Source organism: Oncorhynchus kisutch, linkage group LG21 (genome assembly GCF_002021735.2).
Source record: "Oncorhynchus kisutch isolate 150728-3 linkage group LG21, Okis_V2, whole genome shotgun sequence".
In the NCBI taxonomy this organism is placed as follows: Eukaryota; Metazoa; Chordata; class Actinopteri; order Salmoniformes; family Salmonidae; genus Oncorhynchus; species Oncorhynchus kisutch.
In genome coordinates this window covers 45,611,453-45,630,046 of record NC_034194.2, presented here as the reverse complement: position 1 = coordinate 45,630,046, position 18,594 = coordinate 45,611,453, and the positions used below count along the sequence as shown (strand labels likewise).

General features: G+C 46.5%; 1 protein-coding gene across 1 annotated transcript in view; it reads right to left on the bottom strand.

Moving 5' to 3' along the window:
• Nucleotides 1–18,594, bottom strand: part of nbas (NBAS subunit of NRZ tethering complex) — a gene marked incomplete in the record, with an annotated part of 268,490 nt that overhangs the window by 93,493 nt on the left and 156,403 nt on the right. The window contains 3 exon segments of the mRNA XM_031800528.1: nucleotides 6,370–6,507; nucleotides 6,615–6,691; nucleotides 12,844–12,967. Coding sequence (XP_031656388.1) covers nucleotides 6,370–6,507; nucleotides 6,615–6,691; nucleotides 12,844–12,967 — 339 coding nt within the window.

Sequence of the window (18,594 nt, the reverse complement as noted above, 5' to 3'; positions counted from 1 at the left end):
ACGGAGATTTGTCTTCCAACAAGACAATGATCCAAAACATAAAGCAAAATCTACAATGGAATGGTTGAAAAATAAACATATCCAGGTGTTAGAATGGCCAAGTCAAAGTCCAGACCTGAATCCAATCGAGAATCTGTGGAAAGAACTGAAAACTGCTGTTCACAAATGCTCTCCATCCAACCTCACTGAGCTCGAGCTGTTTTGCAAGGAGGAATGGGAAAAAATGTCAGTCTCTCGATGTGCAAAACTGATAGAGACATACCCCAAGCGACTTACAGCTGTAATCGCAGCAAAAGGTGGCGCTACAAAGTATTAACTTAAAGGGGCTGAATAATTTTGCACGCCCAATTTTTCAGTTTTTGATTTGTTAAAAAAGTTTTAAATATCCAATAAATGTCGTTCCACTTCATGATTGTGTCCCACTTGTTGTTGATTCTTCACAAAAAAATACAGCTTTTTATCTTTATGTTTGAAGCCTGAAATGTGGCAAAAGGTCGCAAAGTTCAAGGGGGCCGAATACTTTCAAAAGGCACTGTATGTACAGACTCAGTGAGCATAGCCTTGCTATTGAGAAAGGCCACCGTAGGCAGACATGACTCTCAAGAGAAGACAGGCTATGTGCTCACTGCCCACAAAATGAGGAGGAAACTGAGCTGAACTTCCTAACCTCCTGCCCAATGTATGATCATATTTGAGAGACATATTTCCCTCAGATTACACAGATCCAAAGAATTCGAAAACAAATCCAATTTTGATAAACTCCCATATCTACTGGGTGAAATTCCACAGTGTGACATCACAGCAGCAAGATGTGTGACCTGTTGCCACAAGAAAAGGGCAACCAGTGAAGAACAAACACCATTGTAAATACAACCCATATTTATGCTTATTTATTTTATCTTTAACCATTTGTACATTGTTAAAACACACACACACACACACTGCTCAAAACAATAAAGGGACCACTAAAATAACACATCCTAGATCTGAATGAATGAAATATTCTTATTAAATACTTTTTTCTTTACATAGTTGAATGTGCTGACAACAAAATCACACAAATTATCAATGGAAATCAAATTTATCAACCCATGGAGGTCTGGATTTGGAGTCACACTCAAAATTAAAGTGGAAAACCACACTACATGCTGATCCAACTTTGATGTAATGTCCTTCAAACAAGTCCAAATGAGGCTCAGTAGTGTGTGTGGCCTCCACGTGCCTGTATGACCTCCCTACAACGCCTGGGCATGCTCCTGATGAGGTGGCGGATGGTCTCCTGAGGGATCTCCTCCCAGACCTGGACTAAAGCATCCGCCAACTCCTGGACAGTCTGTGGTGCAACGTGGCGTTGGTGGATGAAGCGAGACATGATGTCCCAGATGTGCTCAATAGGATTCAGGTCTGGGGAACGGGCAGGCCAGTCCATAGCATCAATGCCTTCCTCTTGCAGGAACTGCTGACACACTCCAGCCACATGAGTTCTAGCATTGTCTTGCATTAGGAGGAACCCAGGGCCAACCACACCAGCATATGGTCTTACAAGGGGTCTCATCTCGGTACCTAATGGCAGTCAGGCTACCTCTGGCGAGCACATAGAGGGCTGTGCGGCCCCCCAAAGAAATGCCACCCCACACCATGACTGACCCACCGCCAAACCGGCCATGCTGGAGGATGTTGCAGGCAGCAGAACATTCTCCACGGCGTCTCCAGACTCTGTGCTCAGTGTGAACCTGCTTTCATCTGTGGAGAGCACAGGGCGCCAGTGGCGAATTGGCCAATCTTGGTGTTCTCTGGGCTGCAACCCCCACCTGTGGACGTCGGGCCCTCATACCACCCTCATGGAGTCTGTTTCTGACCGTTTGAGCAGACACATGCACATTTGTGGCCTGCTGGAGGTCATTTTGCAGGGCTCTGGCAGTGCTCCTCCTGCTCCTCCTTGCAAAGGCGGAGGTAGCGGTCCTGCTGCTGGGTTGTTGCCCTCCTACGGCCTCCTCCACGTCTCCTGATGTACTGGCCTGTCTCCTGGTAGCGCCTCTGTGCTCTGGACACTACGCTGACAGACACAGCAAACCTTGCCACAGCTCGCATTGATGTGCCATCCAGGATGAGCTGCACTACCTGAGCCACTTGTGTGGGTTGTAGACTCCGTCTCATGCTACCACTAGAGTGAAAACACTGCCAGCATTCAAAAGTGACCAAAAAATCAGCCAGGAAGCATAGGAACTGAGAAGTGGTCTGCAGAACCACTCCTTTATTGGGGATGTCTTGCTAATTGCCTATAGTTTCCTTTTGTATATTATCTACCTCACTTACTTTGGCAATGTTAACACGTTTCCCATGCCAATAAAGCCCTTCGAATTGAATTGAGAGAGACAGAGAGACAGAGAGAGAGAGACAGAGAGAGAGAGAGAGAGAGGGGAGAGAGAGAGAGACAGAGAGAGACAGAGAGAGAGAGAGAGACAGAGAGAGAGGGGAGAGAGAGAGAGACAGAGACAGGGGAGAGACAGAGAAAGTGCAGCGTGCCAATGTGTGAGTGCCAGTGTGTGAGTGCCAGCCAGTGTGTGAGTGCCTGCCAGTGTGTGAGTGCCAGTGTGTGAGTGCCAGTGTGTGAGTGCCAGTGTGTGAGTGCCAGTGTGTGAGTGCCAGTGTGTGCCACAGTAAAGACAATCCTGTCTCATCAAGAAGGAGCAGCTTAAGAACAGAACAAAGAACTGGCAACCACTACCACCACAGAATACCACTGATAAACAACCACTACCACCACAGAATACCACTGATAAACAACCACTACCACCACAGAATACCACTGATAAACAACCACTACCACCACAGAATACCACTGATAAACAACAACCCCTACCACCACAGAATACCACTGATAAACAACAACCCCTACCACCACAGAATACCACTGATAAACAACAACCCCTACCACCACAGAATACCACTGATAAACAACAACCCCTACCACCACAGAATACCACTGATAAACAACAACCCCTACCACCACAGAATACCACTGATAAACAACAACCCCTACCACCACAGAATACCACTGATAAACAACAACCCCTACCACCACAGAATACCACTGATAAACAACCCCTACCACCACAGAATACCACTGATAAACAACCACTACCACCACAGAATACCACTGATAAACAACCACTACCACCACAGAATACCACTGATAAACAACCCCTACCACCACAGAATACCACTGATAAACAACCACTACCACCACAGAATACCACTGATAAACAACAACCCCTACCACCACAGAATACCACTGATAAACAACCACTACCACCACAGAATACCACTGATAAACAACCACTACCACCACAGAATACCACTGATAAACAACCCCTACCACCACAGAATACCACTGATAAACAACGCCTACCACCACAGAATACCACTGATAAACAACCACTACCACCACAGAATACCACTGATAAACAACCACTACCACCACAGAATACCACTGATAAACAACCACTACCACCACAGAATACCACTGATAAACAACAACCACTACCACCACAGAATACCACTGATAAACAACAACCACTACCACCACAGAATACCACTGATAAACAACAACCCCTACCACCACAGAATACCACTGATAAACAACAACCCCTACCACCACAGAATACCACTGATAAACAACCCCTACCACCACAGAATACCACTGATAAACAACCACCCCTACCACCACAGAATACCACTGATAAACAACAACCCCTACCACCACAGAATACCACTGATAAACAACCACTACCACCACAGAATACCACTGATAAACAACAACCCCTACTACCACAGAATACCACTGATAAGCAACCCCTACCACCACAGAAAACCACTGATAAACAACCCCTACCACCACAGAAAACCACTGATAAACAACAACCCCTACCACCACAGAATACCACTGATAAACAACAACCCCTACCACCACAGAATACCACTGATAAACAACAACCCCAACCACTGCTAGCCTCTCTACACTGGTTTCCTGTCAAAGCAAGGGCTGATTTCAAGGTTTTACTGCTAACCTACAAAGCATTACATGGGCTTGCTCCTACCTATCTCTCTGATTTGGTCCTACCGTACATACCTACACGTACGCTACGGTTACAAGACGCAGGCCTCCTAATTGTCCCTAGAATTTCTAAGCAAACAGCTGGAGGCAGGGCTTTCTCCTATAGAGCTCCATTTTTATGGAACTGTCTGCCTACCCATGTCAGAGACGCAGACTCAGTCTCAACCTTTAAGTCTTTACTGAAGACTTTTCTCGTCAGTGGGTCATATGATTGAGTGTAGTCTGGCCCAGGAGTGTGAAGGTGAATGGAAAGGCTCTGGAGCAACGAACCGCCCTTGCTGTCTCTGCCTGGCCGGTTCCCCTCTTTCCACTGGGATTCTCTGCCTCTAACCCTATTACAGGGGCTGAGTCACTGGCTTACTGGGGCTCTTTCATACCGCCCCTAGGAGGGGTGCGTCACTTGAGTGGGTGGAGTCAATGACGTGATCTTCCTGTCCGGGTTGGCGCCCCCCTTGGGTTGTGCCGTGGTGGAGATCATTGTGGGCTATACTCGGCCTTGTCTCAGGATGGTAAGTTGGTGGTTGAAGATATCCCTCTAGTGGTGTGGGGGCTGTGCTTTGGCAAAGTGGGTGGGGTTATATCTTGCCTGTTTGGCCCTGTCCGGGGGTATCATCGGATGGGGCCACAGTGTCTCCTGACACCTCCTGTCTCCAGTACTTATGCTGCAGTAGTTTATGTGTCGGGGGGCTGGGGTCAGTTTGTTATATCCTTCCTGTTTGGCCCTGTCCGGGGGTGTCCTCAGATGGGGCCACAGTGTCTCCCGTCCCCTCCCGTCTCCAGTACTTATGCTGTAGTAGTTTATGTGTCGGGGGGCTAGGGTCAGTCTGTTATATCCTTCCTGTTTGGCCCTGTCCGGGGGTGTCCTCAGATGGGGCCACAGTGTCTCCCGTCCCCTCCCGTCTCCAGTATTTATGCTCCAGTAGTTTATGTGTCGGGGGGCTGGGGTCAGTTTGTTATATCCTTCCTGTTTGGCCCTGTCCGGGGGTGTCCTCAGATGGGGCCACAGTGTCTCCCGTCCCCTCCCGTCTCCAGTATTTATGCTGCAGTAGTTTATGTGTCGGGGGGCTGGGGTCAGTCTGTTATATCCTTCCTGTTTGGCCCTGTCCGGGGGTGTCCTCAGATGGGGCCACAGTGTCTCCCGTCCCCTCCTGTCTCAGCCTCCAGTATTTATGCTGCAGTAGTTTATGTGTCGGGGGGCTGGGGTCAGTTTGTTATATCCTTCCTGTTTGGCCCTGTCCGGGGGGGGCCTCAGATGGGGCCACAGTGTCTCCCGTCCCCTCCTGTCTCAGCCTCCAGTATTTATGCTGCAGTAGTTTATGTGTCGGGGGGCTGGGGTCAGTTTGTTATATCCTTCCTGTTTGGCCCTGTCCGGGGGTGTCCTCAGATGGGGCCACAGTGTCTCCTGACCCCTCCTGTCTCAGCCTCCAGTATTTATGCTGCAGTAGTTTATGTGTCGGGGGGCTGGGGTCAGTCTGTTATATCCTTCCTGTTTGGCCCTGTCCGGGGGTGTCCTCAGATGGGGCCACAGTGTCTCCCGTCCCCTCCCGTCTCCAGTATTTATGCTGCAGTAGTTTATGTGTCGGGGGGCTGGGGTCAGTCTGTTATATCCTTCCTGTTTGGCCCTGTCCGGGGGTGTCCTCAGATGGGGCCACAGTGTCTCCTGACCCCTCCTGTCTCAGCCTCCAGTATTTATGCTGCAGTAGTTTATGTGTCGGGGGGCTGGGGTCAGTTTGTTATATCCTTCCTGTTTGGCCCTGTCCGGGGGTGTCCTCAGATGGGGCCACAGTGTCTCCTGACCCCTCCTGTCTCAGCCTCCAGTATTTATGCTGCAGTAGTTTATGTGTCGGGGGGCTAGGGTCAGTTTGTTATATCTGGAGTACTTCTCCTGTCCTATCCGATGTCCTGTGTGAATTTCAGTGTGCTCTCTCTAATTCTCTCCTTCTCTCTTTCTTTCTCTCTCTCGGAGGACCTGAACCCTAGGACCATGCCTCAGGACTACCTGACCTGATGACTCCTTGCTGTCCCCAGTCCACCTGGCCATGCTGCTGCTCCAGTTTCAACTGTTCTGCCTGCAGCTATCAACAATCAACAACCCAGAACCCCGTAGGTCCGTTTCATACAACAATCAACAACGTAGAACCCCGTAGGTCCATTTTATGGACCATTTTGGGAAGCTTAGCTCATTAGACACCACACCTATGGCTATAGTAGTAGGCCGAACTACACACACCTCAAACACACCGTGTACTCACCCTGTAGAGAGTGTGTGTGTTGGCCTTGAGGCATGGGACCAGGTGGTTGTAGATCTGTAGACTATAGTAGTAGGCTGCTAGCTGCAGGGACAGGGCCGAGTGGGACTGCGTCTCAAAACACCTGTTAGCATCCAGGACCTGGGGGGGGGATACCGGGGGGTACCAGTGTGGAGTATACAGGTGAAAAGAGGTCAGCATACGGATGAATGTAACTGACCAATCAGAGAGCAGAGCGTGTGTGTTACCTGCGGCAGAGCCAGGAGATAGGCCAGAGCCAGGGTCATGTCTCTGGGAAAGGCGTCACTGGCCAGCTGCAGCAGTACTGAGAGAGAGAGAGAGACAGGAAACGATAACATGTGTTTCCCATGCCAATAAAGCCCCTTGAATTGACCTGAGAAAGAGTGGGGGGACTTCACTTGCTTTGGTAATGTTAACATTTCATGTTTCCCATGCCAATAAAGACCTTACAACTGAAATGTAATTGAGAGAGAGTGTGGAGGAGAGGCGGAGCGGTGGGAGAGGGAGAGAGAGGAGGGACTAAAGCTGAACTCTACCATCAAGAGAGAGGAGGGACTAAAGCTGAACTCTACCATCAAGAGAGAGGAGGGACTAAATCTGAACCCTACCATCAAGAGAGAGGAGGGACTAAAGCTGAACTCCACCATCAAGAGAGAGAGGAGGGACTAAAGCTGAACTCTACCATCAAGAGAGAGAGGAGGGACTAAAGCTGAACTCTACTATCAAGAGAGAGAGGAGGGACTAAAGCTGAACTCTACCATCAAGAGAGAGAGGAGGGACTAAAGCTGAACTCTACCATCAAGAGAGAGGAGGGACTAAAGCTGAACTCTACCATCAAGAGAGAGAGGAGGGACTAAAGCTGAACTCTACCATCAAGAGAGAGAGGAGGGACTAAAGCTGAACTCTACTATCAAGAGAGAGAGGAGGGACTAAAGCTGAACTCTACCATCAAGAGAGAGAGGAGGGACTAAAGCTGAACTCTACCATCAAGAGAGAGGAGGGACTAAAGCTGAACTCTACCATCAAGAGAGAGATGAATACCGGGAATGCAATAATTAGTGGCTAAACTATCATTAACAAAATAAAACAGTGAGTAAACGCCATTTCCTTTCCACTACATCCCTGGTTGGGTCTGGCAAAACCCATTCATAAACATCAATATCTGCCAGACAGGATCCACATTTGCCCGGCATATCAGCTCCCAATGGAACATTTGGCGGCACCTAATCAGTCAGTTCTGTACCTGAGTGGCATTGTGGGTAGAATGAGCGACAACAAGAGAGCGAAACACGTGGGGAAATAAAACGTACTTTTCAAGACCAATACATTTTTCATATGAACATATTCGATCGTTTTCTGTTCTCCTCATTATAAATCAAGTACTTGTGAAGTACCAACTTGAGATAATGTCTGGTTTTCAAGATAATCCAAGTACTTGAATTTCCTAAATGAAGTGCTTAAAGTACCTCAAGCACTATGTGATAGGGCGAGAGATTGAGAGCGAGCGAGAGAATGAGCGAGAGAGCGAACGAGAACGAGAGCGAGGAGAAGAGAGCACGAGAGAGTGAGTGAGTGAGAGACAGCGAGAGAGCAAAGCTGAACTCTACCAAGAGAGGGAGAGGAGGAGGGACTAAAGCTGAACTCTACCAAGAGAGGGAGAGGAGGAGGGACTAAAGCTGAACTCTACCAAGAGAGGGAGAGGAGGAGGGACTAAAGCTGAACTCTACCAAGAGAGGGAGAGGAGGAGGGACTAAAGCTGAACTCCACCATCAAGGGAGAGGAGGAGGGACTAAAGCTGAACTCCACCATCAAGGGAGAGGAGGAGGGACTAAAGCTGAACTCTACCAAGAGAGAGGAGGGACTAAAGCTGAACTCTACCAAGAGAGGGAGAGGAGGAGGGACTAAAGCTGAACTCTACCAAGAGAGGGAGAGGAGGAGGGACTAAAGCTGAACTCCACCATCAAGGGAGAGGAGGAGGGACTAAAGCTGAACTCCACCATCAAGGGAGAGGAGGGACTAAAGCTGAACTCTACCAAGAGAGGGAGAGGAGGAGGGACTAAAGCTGAACTCTACCAAGAGAGGGAGAGGAGGAGGGACTAAAGCTGAACTCCACCATCAAGGGAGAGGAGGAGGGACTAAAGCTGAACTCCACCATCAAGGGAGAGGAGGAGGGACTAAAGCTGAACTCTACCAAGAGAGAGGAGGGACTAAAGCTGAACTCTACCAAGAGAGGGAGAGGAGGAGGGACTAAAGCTGAACTCTACCAAGAGAGAGGAGCAGGAGGGACTAAAGCTGAACTCTACCAAGAGAGAGGAGGGACTAAAGCTGAACTCTACCATCAAGAGAGAGGAGGAGGGACTAAAGCTGAACTCCACCATCAAGAGAGAGGAGGAGGGACTAAAGCTGAACTCCACCATCAAAACACTTTCTCCCTGCCACCATACAGCTGGTGAATAATACCCCCCCAAACAAACCCTGACCAGGACCTGCACCGAGAGAACCCACGCCCAGAGGACCTACACCCAGACCACAGCATCCCCAGCCACACCCCAATCAGCTAATACCCCCCCAAACAAACCCTGACCACACACTATATAGTCCTCCCCCATATCAGACAGCAAGAAGTTACCCGATTGGGGAAACTAGGCGTATGTCGCAAGTCTCGACTTTACAGGAGAGCCGATTGAATGTAAATGATGTCATCCTGTGTGCTACCTATATCCCCCCACTAGGGGACAAACACCTACACTATGGGTCAATGAAGACAGCTTCTCCATCCTACAGTATATCCCCCCCACTAGAATCCCCACTTTAATGAAGACAGCTTCTCCATCCTACAGTATATCCCCCCACTAGTATCCCCACTTTAATGAAGACAGCTTCTCCATCCTACAGTATATCCCCCCACTAGTATCCCCACTTTAATGAAGACAGCTTCTCCATCCTACAGTATATCCCCCCACTAGTATCCCCACTTTAATGAAGACAGCTTCTCCATCCTACAGTATATCCCCCCACTAGTATCCCCACACTTTAATGAAGACAGCTTCTCCATCCTACAGTATATCCCCCCACTAGAATCCCCACTTTAATGAAGACAGCTTCTCCATCCTACAGTATATCCCCCCACTAGTATCCCCACTTTAATGAAGACAGCTTCTCCATCCTACAGTATATCCCCCCACTAGAATCCCCACTTTAATGAAGACAGCTTCTCCATCCTACCTATATCCCCCCCACTAGAATCCCCACTTTAATGAAGACGGCTTCTCCATCCTACAGTATATCCCCCCACTAGTATCCCCACTTTAATGAAGACAGCTTCTCCATCCTACAGTATATCCCCCCACTAGTATCCCCACTTTAATGAAGACAGCTTCTCCATCCTACAGTATATCCCCCCACTAGTATCCCCACACTTTAATGAAGACAGCTTCTCCATCCTACAGTATATCCCCCCACTAGAATCCCCACTTTAATGAAGACAGCTTCTCCATCCTACAGTATATCCCCCCACTAGTATCCCCACTTTAATGAAGACAGCTTCTCCATCCTACAGTATATCCCCCCACTAGAATCCCCACTTTAATGAAGACAGCTTCTCCATCCTACCTATATCCCCCCCACTAGAATCCCCACTTTAATGAAGACAGCTTCTCCATCCTACAGTATATCCCCCCCACTAGAATCCCCACTTTAATGAAGACAGCTTCTCCATCCTACAGTATATCCCCCCACTAGTATCCCCACTTTAATGAAGACAGCTTCTCCATCCTACAGTATATCCCCCCCACTAGTATCCCCACACTTTAATGAAGACAGCTTCTCCATCCTACAGTATATCCCCCCACTAGAATCCCCACACTTTAATGAAGACAGCTTCTCCATCCTACAGTATATCCCCCCCACTAGAATCCCCACACTTTAATGAAGACAGCTTCTCCATCCTACCTATATCCCCCCCACTAGAATCCCCACTTTAATGAAGACAGCTTCTCCATCCTACAGTATATACCCCCACTAGTATCCACACTTTAATGAAGACAGCTTCTCCATCCTGGAGGGGGAGATCAATCATTTCCAGGCCCAGGGACATGTACTAGTCTGTGGCGACCTAAATGCCAGAACCGGACAAGAACCTGACACCCTCAGCACACAGGAGGATAAACACCTGCCTGCAGGTGACAGCATTCCCTCCCCCATATGCCCCCCTAGGCACAACTAGGACAACATAAGCAAAATCACTCTATTTGAAAAGAGCAATACTCAATCATGAGGCATTAAAGCCAAAGGAACTCAGTAATATTAAGAAATGCTATAGATGGAAGGAGAGTAGTGTGGAAATCTAACAAAAAACAATTAAGCAACAACAAATTCAATCCCTTCTAGACAATGTCCTGGACTAAATGTTCCACTGTAATAGTGAAGGTAGAACATCTAAACAGTATATTTGACCTCTCAGCTTCCCTATCAAATATAAAAATTTAGTCTACTCCTTCACTATGGAGAATCACTAAATCAAAAATAAACTACGGAAAAAGAAGGAACAGCACGTCAGAAATCAGCTCAGAAGAAATAGAATCTAACCATTTCTGGGAAAATTGGAAAACTCGAAACAAACAACAAATAATGATCTAAAACGGAGATGTTTGGATAAACCACTTCTCCAATCTGTTTAGCCCTATAAAGAATGTATGGGTAAACCACTCTATAACAAAGAATGTATGGGTAAACCACTCTATAACAAAGAATGTATGGGTAAACCACTCTATAACAAAGAATGTATGGGTAAACCACTCTATAACAAAGAATGTATGGGTAAACCACTCTATAACAAAGAATGTATGGGTAAACCACTCTATAACAAAGAATGTATGGGTAAACCACTCTATAACAAAGAATGTATGGGTAAACCACTCTATAACAAAGAATGTATGGGTAAACCACTCTATAACAAAGAATGTATGGGTAAACCACTCTATAACAAAGAATGTATGGGTAAACCACTCTATAACAAAGAATGTATGGGTAAACCACTCTATAACAAAGAATGTATGGGTAAACCACTCTATAACAAAGAATGTATGGGTAAACCACTCTATAACAAAGAATGTATGGGTAAACCACTCTATAACAATGAATGAATTGCAAAAATATATACAAAATAAACAACACATCTTAGAATCAACTATTAAAGACCAGAACCCACTGGATTCCAGAACCCACTGGATTCCAGAACCCACTGGATTCCAGAACCCACTGGATTCTCCAATTACATTGAATGAACTACAGGACAAAATAAAAACCCTCCAACCCAAAAAGACCTGTGGTGTTGATGGTATCCTCAATGAAATGATATATATATAAATATACAGACCACAAATTCCAATTGGCTATACTAAAACTCTTTAACATCATCCTCAGCTCCGGCATCTTCCCCAATATTTGGAACCAAATTTGACCCCAATAACTACTGGGGGATATGGGTCAACAGCAACCTTAGGAAAATCCTCTGCATTATCATTAACAGCAGACTTGTCCATTTCCTCAGCGAAAACAATGTACTGAACAAATGTCAAATTGGCTTTTTACCAAATTACCGTACAACAGACACATATTCACCCTAATTGACAAACAAACAAACAATGTCTTCTCATGCTTTGTTGATTTAAAAAATGTTTGACTCAATTTGGCACGAGGGCCTGGTATACAAACTGATGGAAAGTGGTGTTCGGGGGGAAACATACGACATTATAGCATCTATGTACACAAACAAGTGTGCGGTTAAAAATGGCAAAAAACACATTTCTTCCCACAAGGCCGTGGGGTGAGACAGGGATGCAGCTTAAGCCCCACCCTCTTCAACATATTTATAAATTAATTGGCGAGGGCACTAGAACAGTCCCTCCCTCCCTCGGGCTTTATTGGCATGGGAAACATATGTTTACATTACCAAAGCAAGTGAAATATATAAACAAAATGTGAAAAAACAATACAAATTAACAGTGAACATTACACTCACAAAAGTACCAAAATAATAATAATTTCATATGTCATATCATGTCTATATACAGTGTTGTAACGATGTGCAAATAGTTAAAGTACAAAAAGGAAACTAAAACAAAAATATGGGTTGAGGTTAGTGGTATTTTTTCTCTCCCTCAGTGTGTGTTTGTGTATTACCCTCTGTAGCAGGGAACAGGGTCTGTCCCTCCCTCTCTCTCTCCCTTCCCCTCTCCCTCCCTCTCTCTCTCCCTTCCCCCTCCCTCCCTCCCTCCCTCCCTCCCTTCCCCCTCTCTCCCTCCCTCCCTCCCTCCCTCAGTGTGTGTTTGTATATTACCCTCTGTAGCAGGGAACAGGGTCTGTCCCTCTGTCTCTCTCCCTTCCCCCTTCCTCTCTGTCTTCCTCACTCCCTCCCTCCCTCCCCCTCTTCCTCAGTGTGTGTTTGTATATTACCCTCTGTAGCAGGGAACAGAGTCTGTCCCTCTGTCTTGGTCTCAGCCAGCTTCCCAGTCCGCAGTAGAACCTCAGCAAACTGCTCCTGAGGTACGGCATCATACGACCCATACACATCTTCACTCTGAGAGAGACACGAGGTTTAGAATGAGAAGGGGTGAAGTCATGGGTGGGCCTGGGAGGCCATAGGCCCACCCACTGGGGAGCCTAGCCAATCAGAATGAGTTTTTCCCCACAAACTGGCTTCATTACATTACAAAATAACCCCCCCCCCCCCCCCCCCCCCCCCCCCCCCCCCCCCCAGACAATCCCACAGGTGAAGAAGCCCGGGTGTGGATGTCCTGGGTTGGCGTGGTTACACGAGGCCGGTTAACCGGTTGGCAGCATATGGTTGAGAAATGAACATTCAACTGTTCTGGTGGACATTGTTGCAGTCAGCATGCCAATTGCACACTCCCTCAAAACTTGGTACACTTGAGCGGTTAGTTATTATTGTGTTGTGTGACAAAACTACACACTTGCAAAGTGGCCTTTTATTGTCCCCAGCACAAAGTGTAATGATCATGCTGTTTAATCGGCTTCTTGATATGCCACACCTGTCAGGTGGATGGAAACAGCAGAGGGAGCACCCCCCTATCCACATTGACGGGATCGCAGTGGAGAAGGTGGAAAGCTTCAATTTCCTCAGTAAACACATCACTGACAAAATTAAATGGTCCACCCACACAGACAGTGTTGTGAAGAACGCGCAACAGAGCCTCTTCAACCTCAGGAGGCTGAAGAAATTTGGCTTGGCACCTAAAACCCTCAGAAACTTTTACAGACGCACACGCTTTATCACCGCCTGGTTAGGCAACTGTACCGCCCACAAAGCTCTCCAGAGGGTGGTGTGGTATTCCCAACGTATTACCGGGGGCAAACTTCCCTCCTGGACACCTACAGCACCCGATGTCACAGGAAGGCCATAAAGATCATCAAGGACAACAACCACCCAAGCCACTGCCTGTTCACCCTGCTACCATCCAGAAGGCGAGGTCAGTACAGGTGCATCAAAGCTGGGACCGAGAGACTGAAAAACAGCTTCTATCTCAAGGCCATCAGACTGTTAAACAGCCATCTCCAGCACATTTGAGACTGCTGCCTATAGACATAGACTAGGAATCATTGTGTGTGTGTGTATATATATATATATAATCCATTCCTTACTTAGATTTAAGTGTATTTAGGGTATATGTTGTGAATTGTTAGTTATTACCACACTGTCGGAGCTAGAAACAAAAGCATTTAGCTACATCCACAATAACATCTGCTAACCATGTGACCAATAACATTTGATTTTGATTATCTTGGCAGAACTGCTACATTTTATATAAATAATCTGGAACATTTCTGGGATCTTTTATTTCAGCTCATGAAACACGGGACCAACACTTCACATGTAAACTACACGCCCAATTTGTCCGTTTTTGATTTGTTTAAAAAAGTTTGAAATATCCAATAAATGTCGTTCCACTTCATGATTGTGTCCCACTTGTTGTTGATTCTTCACAAAAAAATACAGTTTTATATCTTTATGTTTGAAGCCTGAAATGTGGCAAAAGGTCGCAAAGTACAAGGGGGCCGAATACTTTCGCAAGGCACTGTATGTTAACGCCTTCAGAGTCACAGTGGTCTATTGTATCTGGGCTGTAGTTATTATGTAAACGCCTTCAGAGTCACAGCGGTCTATTGTATCTAGTAGTAGTTATTATGTAAACGCCTTCAGAGTCACAGCGGTCTATTGTATCTAGTAGTAGTTATTATGTAAACGCCTTCAGAGTCACAGCGGTCTATTGAATCTGGTAGTAGTTATTATGTAAACGCCTTCAGAGTCACAGCGGTCTATTGTATCTGGGCTGTAGTTATTATGTAAACGCCTTCAGAGTCACAGCGGTCTATTGAATCTGGTAGTAGTTATTATGTAAACGCCTTCAGAGTCACAGCGGTCTATTGTATCTAGTAGTAGTTATTATGTAAACGCCTTCAGAGTCACAGCGGTCTATTGTATCTAGTAGTAGTTATTATGTAAACGCCTTCAGAGTCACAGCGGTCTATTGTATCTAGTAGTAGTTATTATGTAAACGCCTTCAGAGTCACAGCGGTCTATTGTATCTAGTAGTAGTTATTATGTAAACGCCTTCAGAGTCACAGCGGTCTATTGTATCTGGGCTGTAGTTATTATGTAAACGCCTTCAGAGTCACAGCGGTCTATTGTATCTAGTAGTAGTTATTATGTAAACGCCTTCAGAGTCACAGCGGTCTATTGTATCTAGTAGTAGTTATTATGTAAACGCCTTCAGAGTCACAGTGGTCTATTGTATCTAGTAGTAGTTATTATGTAAACGCCTTCAGAGTCACAGCGGTCTATTGTATCTAGTAGTAGTTATTATGTAAACGCCTTCAGAGTCACAGTGGTCTATTGTATCTAGTAGTAGTTATTATGTAAACGCCTTCAGAGTCACAGCGGTCTATTGTATCTGGGCTGTAGTTATTATGTAAACGCCTTCAGAGTCACAGCGGTCTATTGAATCTGGTAGTAGTTATTATGTAAACGCCTTCAGAGTCACAGTGGTCTATTGTATCTAGTAGTAGTTATTATGTAAACGCCTTCAGAGTCACAGCGGTCTATTGAATCTGGTAGTAGTTATTATGTAAACGCCTTCAGAGTCACAGCGGTCTATTGAATCTAGTAGTAGTTATTATGTAAACGCCTTCAGAGTCACAGCGGTCTATTGAATCTAGTAGTAGTTATTATGTAAACGCCTTCAGAGTCACAGCGGTCTATTGTATCTAGTAGTAGTTATTATGTAAACGCCTTCAGAGTCACAGCGGTCTATTGAATCTGGTAGTAGTTATTATGTAAACGCCTTCAGAGTCACAGCAGTCTATTGTATCTGGGCTGTAGTTATTATGGGCTGTAGTTATTATGGGCTGTAGTTATTATGGGCTGTAGCTCGAGCCGGAGACCCCTTTTTGTTTTGTTTTGTGACAAAAGTTCGGAAAACAAAGAATTAATAATAGTTCCCATATAGACTTTATATGTCTGAATTCAGAATAAAATATGCATCACATAAATAACATTGGCGCTGGGGTATAACTTAAATTGATTGCTGATTTTCTGCCCTCATCAAAGTCCCCTCGGGTATCCTCCTGATTTCAGGATTGTTAGGGAAATTGTTATTCTTGCAAAGCAAGTGAACGTTTAAATCAAACTATTATATTCATCTGACTTAATAATCGTATTATAGCATGCAACCATACTCAGTGTATAAAGAGGAACAACAAGACGGACAGGACAGGACAGACAGACAGGACAGACAGAGACAGACAGGACAGGACAGAGACAGGACAGGACAGACAGGACAGAGACAGGACAGACAGGACAGAGACAGGACAGGACAGACAGGACAGACAGAGACAGACAGACAGGTCATATAGGGAAGACAGGACAGACCAGACAGGTCATATAGGGAAGACAGGACAGACCAGACATATAGGGAAGACAGGACAGACAGACGGGACAGACAGACAGGGAAGACAGGACAGACAGGACATATAGGGAAGACAGGACGGACAGACAGACAGGGAAGACAGGACAGACAGCACATATAAGGAAGACAGGACAGACAGGACAGACAGCACATATAGGGAAGACAGGACAGACAGGACAGACAGCACATATAGGGAAGACAGGACAGACAGGACAGACAGCACATATAGGGAAGACAGGACAGACAGGACAGACAGCACATATAGGGAAGACAGGACAGACAGGACATATAAGGAAGACAGGACAGTAGTGAGTGATCCCAGGGTGCTCTATGAGTAGTGAGTGATCCCAGGGTGCTTATTGAGTAGTGAGTAGTGATCCCAGGGTGCTCTATGAGTAGTGAGTGATCCCAGGGTGCTTATTGAGTAGTGAGTGATCCCAGGGTGCTCTATGAGTAGTGAGTGATCCCAGGGTGCTTTATGAGTAGTGAGTAGTGATCCCAGGGTGCTCTATGAGTAGTGAGTGATCCCAGGGTGCTCTATGAGTAGTGATCCCAGGGTGCTTTATGAGTAGTGAGTAGTGATCCCAAGGTGCTCTATGAGTAGTGAGTGATCCCAGGGTGCTTTGTGAGTAGTGAGTAGTGATCCCAGGGTGCTTTAGGAGTAGTGAGTAGTGATCCCAGGGTGCTTATTGAGTAGTGAGTAGTGATCCCAGGGTGCTCTATGAGTAGTGAGTGATCCCAGGGTGCTTATTGAGTAGTGAGTGATCCCAGGGTGCTCTATGAGTAGTGAGTGATCCCAGGGTGCTTTATGAGTAGTGAGTAGTGATCCCAGGGTGCTCTATGAGTAGTGAGTGATCCCAGGGTGCTCTATGAGTAGTGATCCCAGGGTGCTTTATGAGTAGTGATCCCAGGGTGCTCTATGAGTAGTGAGTGATCCCAGGGTGCTTTGTGAGTAGTGAGTAGTGATCCCAGGGTGCTTTAGGAGTAGTGAGTGATCCCAGGGTGCTCTATGAGTAGTGAGTAGTGATCCCAGGGTGCTCTATGAGTAGTGAGTAGTGATCCCAGGGTGCTCTATGAGTAGTGAGTAGTGATCCCAGGGTGCTTTGTGAGTAGTGAGTAGTGATCCCAGGGTGCTTTAGGAGTAGTGAGTGATCCCAGGGTTCTTTATGAGTAGTGAGTAGTGATCCCAGGGTGCTTTATGAGTAGTGAGTGATCCCAGGGTGCTCTATGAGTAGTGAGTAGTGATCCCAGGGTGCTTTATGAGTAGTGATCCCAGGGTGCTTTATGAGTAGTGATCCCAGGGTGCTCTATGAGTAGTGAGTAGTGATCCCAGGGTGCTCTATGAGTAGTGAGTAGTGATCCCAGGGTGCTTTATGAGTAGTGAGTAGTGATCCCAGGGTGCTTATTGAGTAGTGAGTAGTGATCCCAGGGTGCTTTAGGAGTAGTGAGTGATCCCAGGGTGCTCTATGAGTAGTGATCCCAGGGTGCTTTATGAGTAGTGATCCCAGGGTGCTCTATGAGTAGTGATCCCAGGGTGCTCTATGAGTAGTGAGTAGTGATCCCAGGGTGCTCTATGAGTAGTGAGTAGTGATCCCAGGGTGCTCTATGAGTAGTGAGTGATCCCAGGGTGCTCTATGAGTAGTGAGTAGTGATCCCAGTGTGCTTTATGAGTAGTGAGTAGTGATCCCAGGGTGCTTATTGAGTAGTGAGTAGTGATCCCAGGGTGCTTTAGGAGTAGTGAGTGATCCCAGGGTTCTCTATGAGTAGTGATCCCAGTGTGCTCTATGAGTAGTGATCTCAGGGTGCTTTAGGAGTAGTGAGTAGTGATCCCAGGGTGCTCTATGAGTAGTGATCTCAGGGTGCTTTATGAGTAGTGAGTAGTGATCCCAGTGTGCTCTATGAGTAGTGATCTCAGGGTGCTTTATGAGTAGTGATCTCAGGGTGCTTTATGAGTAGTGATCTCAGGGTGCTTTATGAGTAGTGAGTGATCCCAGGGTGCTCTATGAGTAGTGATCCCAGGGTGCTTATTGAGTAGTGAGTAGTGATCCCAGGGTGCTTTAGGAGTAGTGAGTGATCCCAGGGTGCTCTATGAGTAGTGAGTGATCCCAGGGTGCTCTATGAGTAGTGAGTGATCCCAGGGTGCTCTATGAGTAGTGAGTGATCCCAGGGTGCTCTATGAGTAGTGAGTGATCCCAGGGTGCTTTATGAGTAGTGAGTGATC